Raw genomic sequence first — 12315 nt, forward strand, 5'->3', positions numbered from 1 at the left:
TGTAATTTAAAATATTCTTCCTTTATGAGAACAGATTTGGCTAAGGGCTAATGACATTTAAAACAAAAACCCTATGTAATAATTTAATGCAAGAATTTCAAGTGATAGGATAGCGAAATATTAGAATGGTGTAAAAATGTTACATACATAAGATGGTTCAAGTTGTACAAAAAAAAGAAAAAGTACAATCTAAAGAATCAAATAGCCAAACTTTACTGATGTAGATATAGCAAGACAGAAAACTTAGAAGCAGGTCGTCTTAATAAAATACCAAAATGGCATTTAAGATTAATTGGCCAATAAGATTGATTTTCCTTGTATTTAAGCATAAAATGTCATATTTTAGCCAAGAAGCATTTGATTTATTATATAGCAGGAAGTTATCAGCTGGCCTCCCTGAAATAGGCATGAATTCAATAGGATTTTTAAAGAATATCTTCTATGGTTAGCTTAAAGTTTGAAGTCAAAATATTGGAAAACAAAGTATAAAGCTTTCTTACATGGATTTATAGAATTGGCCTTTGTATTTTATCCCATGAAACAAAATAGAAACAAAGATCAGAATGAAAGATTGTAATTAGTTACTGCACTGACTAAATGACTAACCAGGCAAAATGAGTTGAATGGGCAGTGTTGTATATTTACACAATTAGTTAGATTTTCGTATGGTAAGAAAGATGAGATGCCAATGCAGGTGTTTCTATATACGAAAGAAGAAAAAACAGGGGTGGGGGCTCATTAGGATTGTATTCTGATTTTATATTGCCTATTTGAAAATTGGAATTGCTTTCTTAATAATAAATGCGGAAGTGCAAGATATTGGTTCTTGGCACTGCAGTTCTGCTGCTTTGGTTTGTGTTGGTATATTAGCTCAATTACAATGTTGTGACTTGCATATCCCAGTCATTGGTCCTGCTGAACCCCAGGGGAGGACAGTGATTTTAATTTCATGCCTCAGTGGCTACAGTTAGTGACGGATGGGTCTTTCAGATGAGGGAATCGCTTTGCAAATTACCCATTGCTACCACCTATACATGTGTCACTGGAAATGGCTTGGTGTGTGTAGGAATGGCATCAGCTTTCACCCGTAACCCCTATCCTGCCCTCCCCTAAGGAAAAACAAAACAAAACAAAAACCCTGAAATTAAACCAGCAACCTTCAGACGAGCATGTTGTCATTGGGAACTGCTAATGAGATGGCATGCATCATACTAGGGCGCATGGTAGCATCAGGCAGTTGTTTGGTATATAAGCTGTGGTTCTGAGATAGCATAACTGGGACAGATTGCAAACAAGACATCTGTAGAGATGTCCGGGCTATCCTGTGAAAGAAGGAAACAAGAAGCAGCAGTTTTACTGAGGATCTTGGAACAACAGCGCTGTGCAGAGATTATGGCTGAGTGGCTGTTACAAGTTGTGTTTGATTTTTCTAATCCTGTAGCTCTCAATCTTTTTTTTCAGCCTGTATCATTTGACAGACAGGTGCCAGTGTTTCATATTCAGAACAAAACACTGATTAAATCAATTATATTTTAAAGACTATTTTATCTGAGTCATCTTAGTAATTTAGAAAGAATGAAAACAATACAACTTCATTTAAAATAATAAATTGCCTTTGAGACTATAAATATAGATGCAAATGAACAAACAGTTTTTTTCTGCATAATGTTCATTATTTAGAAGTAAATTAACATTCCATTTGCATGGCTCTTGTATGAGAAATAATACACTGTGTTTAATGTTTTAGTTATTCAAATATAGGTAACTGATCTATAAAAATCCTTTGGAATATGAAGATGCTGAATTTTTCCCCGGAATTCATGTTTTGTCTCATTACTTTAACAAGGTGGTGATTTAACATGGGGCACAAAAGGGAGAATATCAAGCGTCCCCAGTTAGACAATTATATTTATTACTTAGAAATTAGCTATGAAATATATTAAGCTAAAAATCTGTTAAGTAGTTGTGCATTTCAAAATGTTATTTTTTGTTGCTTTAATTTGTAATACACCCAGAAATTATATCCTGTGTTCTCTTTGCTTAGTGTATCTGTAGTTCTGTAGAAAACCTCCTTTTATTTAAGGTTAAAATTCTAAGGCTGTATTATCACATGACCTGTTAAACAGTAATAACCTGTTCCAGATTAAGCAGAAGCTTATTTTTGAAAGGAAAAACCTTTAGTACGGAATTGCAAAAACCTAACTTTCAAAAATTTTACTTCTTAGTTTCCCCATCCATAATCCAGGCTTCCCTGTGCTTTTGCCTTTCCTTTTTGGTTACCAGTGCTGTGTTCACAACCTTGAATAGATTTATTTTATTTTTGTTTTAGTTACCACCATTAAATGAAGCACTGTTTCTTGTTACTACAATCCTTGTGGATAAAATAGGCCTGTAAGCAACTGAAAACTCAGAGATGATGTTTGTCAAGCAGCCAGTTCAGGACCCTATTTCTGAGGCTGGGCTGAAGCATAACGTACAATCTTCATTATGTTAGTGGTAGTTTATCAGTTTGTGCCAAATACCTGCAGAGAATTGGACGCTGGCAGTCCCTCATCAGCCTGCACAGTGAAGTTTTATATTTACACATTTTAGAACTTGTTCTGTAGCCTTTCTAGTACTGAGCAAGCAAGAAAGTAAATGTTCTTTTTGTACTTCTCAGAATCTGTTTTCATGTTTCTATGGCATTAGTTTAGTTGCTTTCTTTATTATTCAATGGAGGAAAAAAAAAAGACAACTTCCGTGAAACTGAGAATTAAGTTTATAGGGAAATGGGAAAAGCCTGTTGTCCTAAAGGAATACGATTTTTTCAACAGCAAATGTATTTTTATGTAGTTTGTGTTCTCCTTCTGTGCACTGTACATCAGCGACTCATAATTTGGCAGAATAAGAAGAATGAAATAGGAGGAGATTTTCCATAGTAATGAGCAGGAAATACATGAGAAACTGTAAAAGTAAACTTTAAAAATTGATTTTTAAATATACATGATCCTCTAGAATCCTGGAAAGGAAAACAGTTCAAATGATGCTACCCAAAAGTTTGATTAGAAATTGTCATTTAAAATTTTTAAAAAATTACTAATGGAGATGTTCAAGTATTGCACTACAAAAGAGGCCTCTGGCATATTAGCTGCTTGATAAGAGAATCAGTTTTCCTGGAAGAGCTGTGTGTGATTTAGCAACACAGATGTGAGCTATATTAATTATGGTTACCAAGCTGATGTTGCTCTGGCTTTAGTGTTTGACAATTGACTGTTTGAACAATAAGGTGATGTTTCGCTCTCTGCAGGCCCACGAGAGATCAGAGGGCTCAGAAGTAGCTTTTGTTACCCAGCTGGTGAAAAAGCTCATGATCATCATTGCACGACCAGCTCGACTGCTTGAGTGCCTGGTAAGTACAGTCCTCAGAAGAAAGTTTATATGCTTTGAAGTGGCTGATTGGATGGAGAAGACAGTAAAAACCAACTCTTACAAGGAATATGTATTTTGGAAAAAAATAGGATTCTGATCTAAAGCACATGTAGGGCGTTAGTGTAAATGAGATTTGGACTCTGAGAATATAGTTACATAGCAAACCAAGAGCCCCGTCTGCCCCATGCCAGCCAACTCAGCCTCCCGGGGTGCAGGCTGCAGAGCTGTTTCATTGCCATGTAAACTTCCAGCCATGGGGCTGGAGCAGCATTTCCTAAAGTGTGGTCCACAGTCCTAGGGAAAAAAACACCAGTCCTTAGAAAATGTAAATTATCGCTATGTACTATTATTATTGTGAATAAATAATAAACAGTGAAAATTTATTCTTTTTTCTTATATGCATTTATATCTTTGGGCCACAAAAAAGGTACTGAAAAAAAATGAGTCCCAACTATATAAAGTTTGGGAAACCCTGGGCTGGAGCATAAGCTCTGGGCCCCTCCCACTGCAAGAACCTGAACCTATAAGTCTAGACTGCGGTGAAATGCCCCTGTGCTCCCGAGTTGGCTGGCACAGGCCATCTGCACCTTTTTCTATTCTGTGTAGACGTACTCTTTGAAGTAAAACAAAAATCAGAATTGAACTCGTATTCTAGAATAAATTATTCTTACACATTGCCGCCTTTGTTTAAAAAAAAAAAAAAAGTAGCTGGTGGTCAGTGGGCTCCTGTTTCCCACACCCATCCTATCACACTGTTCTTGCCTGTTGTGGTGAATAGAGAAGTAGAATGTCACGTTTTCTGAGTGGAAAAAACATACGCGTGCAGGTGAGGACAATCCAAGGAAGTTCATAAGCGAGAATAAATTCTGTAGAAAATAGCATAAATATATCGAAGCACAAGTCATGTATCACTTTCTAAACTACCCTCCCCGACTAGTCGGAGGATGCAGTTTGACACTTGGTCCTGGACATTAGGAATATAGAACACAGGCCATAACTATGGAATGGGAACTCTGTCTTGCAAAGCGTTGATTCTGAGAGGTATTTCGGGAACATAGTGGTTAGAAAACTGAGCATGAGCTGCCAGGGTAATGTTGGTAAAAAGTCACTTTTGCGATCCTTGAACATGTAAAAACGGTCTGTGGGGAGGCGATTTTGCTTCTGTAGCTGGTATTGGTGACAATGGTACAGGAATACAATACCATGTGCAAATATTAGAGAGATGCTGAAAAATTAGAGAGAGTACAAACAAAAGCCACCAAGATGATTCAGGGACTGGAGTTCATGCCTTTTAAAGACTGACTTAAGGAGCTCAATCTGTTTAGTTTATCAAAGAGATCAAAAGGTCATATCATTGTGGTACTGGGGAGAGAAAATATCAGGTATGTAAGGGATCTAGCAGAGAAATGGAGAACAAGAAGTAGTGGCTGTCAAATGAAATCAAAACATTCAGATTAGAAATAAACCATATATTTTTAACAGTGAGGGTGATTAACAACTGGAACAAACTACCTGGAGAAGTGGTGGATTCAGCTGAAATCCTGACTTGGGAAGCTTTTCTAGACGGTATGCTTTAGAGAAACATGTTATTGGGCTCAATACAGGGCTAGTAACTGGATGAAATTATCTGGCCTCATGTTATATAGGAGGTTAAAATAGATGATCTAATGGCCCCTTCTGGCCTTGGACTCTGGGGAGCTGAGTAAAACTGCCTCTTTCGCCAGCATTATGGCATGCAGATAAATTCTGGAAGGATCATGCTTAGAGATAAATAGTTGCACTTTCAGAGATTGTATCAAGGAGGAGTGAGTTTCTGCATGTGAGCTGTTGGAAACCAAACTAGCTTTGTGAAGCTTGACCCCCGAAGGCAGTGATTTTTTTCCCCCAGGGGGAAAATTAATACACCACAGCTAAAATGCATGTTTGCAGTTGAATCTTGTTGAGATTTCCTGAATAATAAAATTAAGACTATAAGGTAGTGGTTATTGCATCTAGTCCTTGAACGCTGAGTGAATTTTGCCAGGTTGAGTGACTCTCATTAACTTTAACGATTTCTTTGAAAACGTTCCCCAAACATAAAATTAGGATTGAAAAAGCAAAATTAAACTGAAATTAGATTGCTGGGTATCACTTGGTGTTCATCTTGCTTAATAATGAAATAGATACCTGTGTCACTAGAATAGCACACAACCCCTTACAAGGGTAAGAGAGCATTTGCCAAAGTTTAATGCCATCGCTGTAATGTGGTATTCCTCTTGGAAGCCCTTCCTAAATCGTACGTGCTATTAACTGCAGATTATTGTAGCAAAAGGTTCCTAAGGTAGCTGCTGCACCTGTCTTTCTGAGATGAGCCTGGGAGCAGGTGGAGGCAATAGAGTCTCCGAGATTTGAGTAATGAACACCAAAGCCTGTAGTGACAGCCCTGCAAACAGTGGCAGGACTCCAAAATATAAAAACACTGAACAATTCTCCATTTAATATTCTGTGGTTTTCTGTCTACCTAATCATTTGTTCAAGTCACTTATTCTACTGGCCACAATGCCTTTGGTGCGACTGTTCCATCTGATACAGGAATGGGAACATTCATATTTATAACACATTCATAGTAGTATAGATGATGTTATACTACTCATGCTGAAACAATCAGAGTTGATTTGGATGGTTTTGGCACAAGTTGTGTTCAGAGAAACCGGTTGATGCTGCACCTGATATGAGGATTCAACTCTCCAGTATTGTTCCTCATGTTAAACAGATTTGTGATCAAAAGACGCAAAAACACTTTTCCCATTAAAAAAGTCAACTGTTACTTATTTTTATTTTCTAGTAGTTTTCTTTAAAAATAACGAATTTATAAAAATACAAAATGTAAATATTTTTCAATACCTAATTTGTTTTGCATTTTTTTTCATAAAAATGCTTAAGCTTTAAGGAAGGACAGTCCTTTTTTGAACAATATTGTCCTTTCTGTTTTTGTACAAAAGAATGACACTAATCATGTTTCTTTTGGCTGTTACATTGATGTTTTGTTTTGGATTTGTACTTAATTTTTTATTTTTTACTTAATTATGGGGTCCTCCTATCAAAAGGACATCAGCAGTTTGTTCAGATGATTTTCTCTTGTTGTTTTTTGTTCTTTAAAATAAGACATATAAAAACCTAACTCCTTTGAATCAACTTTTGAGCATTATGTGCAGCCGTTTTTCAATTTGAAACCCTCCACCATCACCTCATGTGCCCCCAACCATCGTGTGTGTTCTGTCAATATATTCAATAGTTCAAAAGTGCACTGTGGCCAAATTTGTTTGGGAAACGCTGGCTTAGAGCGTCTCAACAAGCAGAAATGAAGACTTCTGTTATAATGAAATTTGTAACTTATGCAGTAGAGTTCGAAGCAAGATTAGAATGTTTTGCTCAGCTCACTAAGTTTGACTGGAACTTGTTGTTGAGAGGCTTAACTCATCTTTCTTACCACACTAAAAAGCAGAAACTTCAGGTAGGTCCTCACCTCAAAACCTTTGTTTTTATAATATATGTTATGGATTGTAGCAACTTAAGGAGCCTGAGCAAACTGAGTACTTGAGGTTTCATGACCCTACTGCAAAACTCCTGTTGAAGCACAAGACTTCTCTGTGTTTAGGCGGATAACGTTAACTGCCTAAACACAGAGAAGTCTCGTGCTTCAACGCTCCCCTAGCCACAAGTTGTTTTATAAGATGTTCTTTCCTACCATTTCTGTTGTCATTGTTCATTGGCAAGGGCAGCTGATCCAAGGGTGTGGCCGTCCATCGCAGTCTCTGAAAACATCTAGCAGTTTACATTTTTCTAGAGCAGGAGACTGTCCCCATCATGTTGCTATGCTTGTTGAGACAGGAGGTGTTCTGCAGCATTACTGGACCTTGGAATCAGTTTTGGATATGTTTGAGCAGGTTAGCTATTAAAGCTTAATAGCAGCCGTGCTTTGTCCCTCCTTCTCTAATGGAACTAAAACAATACGTTCTCTTCTGATTTTGGTATCGAATCATTCATATCTTTTGTCCTACTTGCACTTTAGGAGTTTGATCCTGAAGAGTTCTACCATCTTTTAGAAGCTGCTGAAGGTCATGCCAAGGAAGGGCAAGGAATTAAATGTGACATTCCTCGTTACATCATCAGTCAGCTCGGCCTTACCCGGGATCCCCTGGAGGGTGAGAACTTCTTTCTTTGCACTCTTTGGCCTTTCCAGATATCAAATACAGACTATCTTCAGCCCTCATTGGACTCTTGAAGGATTTTTTCTCTTTAATTCCATAGTCACATCATTATCCTGTTGCCAGTCTCAATATTTAAACTGTCCTTTCCCTCTCTAATTAGCTGTTACTTTCTGTGCTAACTTTTAGCCATTTATGTTCTGCTTTCTGACAGCGAAACCAGAGCTCAGACTAACAGACTTTTTGGAGCATCAGCTTTCGTGGGCAAAGACACACTTCGTCGTTGCATGTCACGTGCATCTGACAAAGCAGGTCTTTGCCCAGGAAAGTTTATGCTCCAAAAAGTCTGTTGCTCTATAAGGTGGCACAGGATTTGTCGTTGTTTTTGTGATACATACTGACATGGCTGTCCTCTGATACCAGAGCTCAGTTGTGATTTGTTTATCTGCTGTTGGCAGCAAGTCCACTTGGTGGGTGAAAGGCACTGCCAGATGCCCTGGTCTTGAAGTTTTCTGCACTGTACAGAAATGTTTACGTTCAAAATTTTCATTGAAATTTTAGAACAATACTTTAAATCGAATTCATATTAAGGTTTGTTAGCCTTTAATAAAAAAACAACACTAAACCTGACTTTTGACAATGACATTGCCCTTGGGATATTGTTAAATTTCACTGGGTCTCTGCCAACTCAAACAATCTATTTGTTTATTTTACTGTTACATTTGCTCAGAAACTTGGAATCTGGTTCTTCAGAATATATCTGGACGGTATGCAGCATCCCCCATGAGATTAGTGGGTGTGTATTTGTGGGGGGAGGTACAGTAAAAACTCTGTTATGGGTAAAACCCATTGTTCAGATAGAAGAATTCTCCTTTGCTAGACTTAATGCTGATGCCTGCTCTCCGTGGAACAGTCATATTTCTGGTTCAAGTAATCTGTTCTCAGCAGTTTGTGGTGACATCCCTGAGGTATGGAGTGGCTATAGAAGGGCCCATTTTGCAGCACAACCAGCAGAGTTCCACTACACAGGGGGACCTTGTGAGGCAGTTCCAGACCCATGAATGCTGCAAAGCCGTAGGTTCTCTGGATACATGCAGGCAAATTGCAGGGTCACTGTCTGAGCAGATAATTGGCAGCAATCTCTGCATTTTGGACTGTGTAGTGCTGGGGTTGGCTGATGCTGCTTCACTGAAGAGGCAGTATTAACAGACACGCAGACTGATTTGGACATTGAGGAAAATTCTGTCATCCTAGCCTTTGTGTTGAACCCCTGAGGAGAAAAGTTGTTGTTTTTTTTTTTTGTTTGTTTGTTTGTTTTTTTAAACTAAATTTTGCATGAAGGGCAAGGACAATTGTCTCTTCTGTATCATGAACAACATACGGTCTGATATACAAGGGAAAAAATAGACAATTCCTGCCCAAAGAACCTACAGTCTGCAGGATTACCACAGGGGTGACAGGACGTTGGTGGGAGAGAGTGCCATAAGTGGGCCAAAGCCCATTAATTTAGATGGAAACATTTATACTTGTGGTCCCTAAGAGTCATTTAGTCAAAAAAATTAAATGGTCAGATTTGGACATTGGGAGATAATTTATATGTTTTGTACATACACATACTTTAAAAATATTATACATTAGGTAATGGAACATTTTTGAAAGCTCTTAAGAATTTTTTTTCCTCTTTTGTCAAAGCTTGAGAGACTCGGTCAGTCAAATTACAGTTCCTTTTTGGGTTAAATATCAAAGATCTTTACTATTTGGGGATTATTGTTATAACAGAATACAAATTAAATGATCCAGACATTCTGGGCACTCTGACTGACCTCCTCTGTCCAGCACATACTCTGAATCCTCCCCGCACCACCCTTTTAGGGGGATTCCCATTAGCCGATAAAGTTTTCTTTAAATTTGTGGAAAAGTGTCAAGGTGCCTCATTTTCTTTCTACAAAATAGAAATGTATAAATGTCACTTATTGTGTTATTTCCATTTGGAGATTTCTTTTCAATACGAATATGCTTTTAGCCTGTTGCCTTTGCCATGTGGGATTGATCCTGTGATGTGCTTTGCAACTCCTGAAGGTTGCTGAGCATTCTAAAACTTCCACTAACTTCACCATGGCTGCAGAGTACTTGGTACTTGCAGAATTGGGCCTGTTAGAGAAAACAGGGGTTTTGGACATCTAGTTTCTATGTACTAATGGAATGTATACGCTTGCATGGATGCAAAAAAGCAGTCCGGTAGCACTTTAAAGACTAACAAAATAATTTATTGGGTGATGAGCTTTCATGGGACAGACCCACTTCTTTAGACCATAGCCATACCACAACAGACTCAATATTTAAGGCACAGAGAACCAAAAATAGTAATCAAGGTTGACAAGTCAGAAAGATATTATCAAGGTGAGCATGGATGTAAGCATGCACATACATGGTGCTTACCCTTAACAAATTGCTGATTTTGCTGGAGATACATTAATAGCATTGCCTTGGCATTTACATTTATTCCTTATCCTTGTTATAAAGGATTTATAGAATGCTATAAATATTCAAATGAAGGTAATTGGTTGTCTTTGCGTGAAGCATTACCTAAAACAGCTGGCAAAATCTTAAAGGTGATTGTTGTGAAATAGAGTAATATTTTTGCAGGAGAGGAAGAAATGTGCTTTTCTGACTTTACAAACACTTTTAAAAATACTGTCTCTGTGCCACATAGAAAGAGTTTAATGACATATTGAGACAATTACAATAGTCATTCTTTGTTATTTGCAGAAATGGCCCAGCTGAATAGCTATGACAGTCCAGACACTCCAGAGACTGATGATTCAGTTGAGGTAAAGAAGCAATATACTTGTGCTATCTAGCTGTTTCTTCCTTAGAAAGAAATAGTCTCATGCAATGTTAAAAATAATTGGGTAGGAAAATAAGATTATAACTTTATATATAATTTATAAACTTGGTCAAAACTCTATAGATACTATAAGGAAGTAATGGTTTAAAGATAACTGGCAACTAATAAAGGCAGATGGATGTGGAAAGGCACTATGAAGAAGATTGACAACATTATCTTTACAGCCACAAACAAAAATGGGGCTAAGGAGAGAAACATGTTGGCACACATGAAGAATCTTACGGGATGAATTTAGGTGCCCAAGACTGGGTTTAGTAATGATTTGTTGGGAATATATAGCCATTTATCTCCCCAGACTTCATAGATCTGTAGGTTTCTGCTTGGTTGTATTAGAAAAATATCGAGTTATTTAAAGGATCTATTGGGGAAGGATCAGCTTGTGTGTGTGTAGGGGGGTGGGGCAGAGCTCCAGGGATGCAAACAACATGCTGATGCAAGATGGATTTCTCAAAAGTGCCTTAAGGCTCAGTTCACAAACGTATTTAGCAAGCTGAATCCACCATATATGTGCCACCGGCATTCTTATAACCACTGCGAAGCCACCACCTAATCCCATAGGTGCCTAAATTTCTACCAGTTGGCATGAACAAAGCCACCTAAGCATTGATGCTACCCGCAGCCAATGTGCTGCTTACAACCCTTTCTGAAGCCAAAGTCTTAGCAGTGCTGGGTTCTCAGGCTAGATGTTCTGCTGTTGCCATACCAGTGGAGCCTGATCCACAGGCATTCTCAATTTATGCCCAGTACCTGCCACAAAAGAACACAGGCTAGGAATTTTTGTGCGTCCGTCCATCCTGTGGCCTACCAGTTAAGACACTTCTGGGAGATGTGGTTCAAATCCCGGGTCCAGCTCGTGGAGAGAGAGGGTTTGAAACAGGTGACTGCCTTAATCACTGAGCAAAGCACCTGGGATTTAGGCATTCTGTAGACTTGGCCTGAAATAGTTTAGAAATGCAAGTCCCACTGACTCAAGAAATTTGAAAATCCCACCCACAGTTTACTATGATAAATAACTTATGCTTGTCTGTAGTATGATTACATACAGCACAGAAAAATCTCTGCTGGAAATGCTCAATGGACATGGGTGAATACAAACATGATTTGTAGTTGGTGAGGAACTCAGCATTTCCCAGGTAACATCCTCATTAGTATAACAGTACATACATCAAGGAGGAAGGATGACTCTGGGACTCAGAAGATATGGATTCTGTTCCTATTTCTGCCACAGACCCTCCTGTGTAACCTTGAGCAGGTCACCTGGTGTGTCTGCCTTAGTGTTTGTCTGTTTTGCGCTCCATGGATGGAAGTATCTGGAAAAGCATAAACTATGTTGTTGTTAGACATATCTCAGTTTATTCAATATTCTGGGTTCTGGCAGGCTACATCTACATTACAGAGATCTTTGGAAAGAAGTCCTTCTGGAAGATCTCTTCTGAAAGAACTTTTCAAAAGAGTATATCCACACCCAAAAGAGCAGATCAGAAGAGTGAGCTGCCCTTTTGAAAGAGAGCGTCCATGCTGCTCCCGCTCTTTAGAAAGGGCAGGTCAGGGATCGAAAAATTAAGCCCCAAGAGGACTGCCCTTTTGGAAAAAAGGGCCTGCGGAGCGTCGACACACAATTCCTTTCGAAAGAAGCTTTCAAAAGGGGACGCTCCTCTTGAAATGGGAAAGGAAGAGCGATTTTCGAAAGGAGCACCACATTCTTTCTATTTACTTTTGAAAGAACACTTTTTGTGTGTAGACGCTCCATGGGATCTTTCGAAAGAGCCCCTTTCATTCAAAAAATCTTTCAAAAGAACTTGATAGTGTAGA

The 12315-nt window shown here is 38.4% G+C and overlaps 1 protein-coding gene across 4 annotated transcripts in view; it reads left to right on the forward strand.

Moving 5' to 3' along the window:
• Positions 1–12315, forward strand: part of MAST2 (microtubule associated serine/threonine kinase 2) — a 258995-nt gene that overhangs the window by 213557 nt on the left and 33123 nt on the right. For all 4 annotated transcript variants that reach the window (XM_075003275.1, XM_075003272.1, XM_075003273.1 and 1 more), the window contains 3 exons: positions 3287–3388; positions 7460–7592; positions 10365–10426. In XM_075003275.1, coding sequence (XP_074859376.1) covers positions 3287–3388; positions 7460–7592; positions 10365–10426 — 297 coding nt within the window. The remainder of the gene's footprint in view (positions 1–3286; positions 3389–7459; positions 7593–10364; positions 10427–12315) is intronic.

This window comes from Carettochelys insculpta, chromosome 9 (genome assembly GCF_033958435.1).
Source record: "Carettochelys insculpta isolate YL-2023 chromosome 9, ASM3395843v1, whole genome shotgun sequence".
Lineage (NCBI taxonomy): Eukaryota > Metazoa > Chordata > Testudines > Carettochelyidae > Carettochelys > Carettochelys insculpta.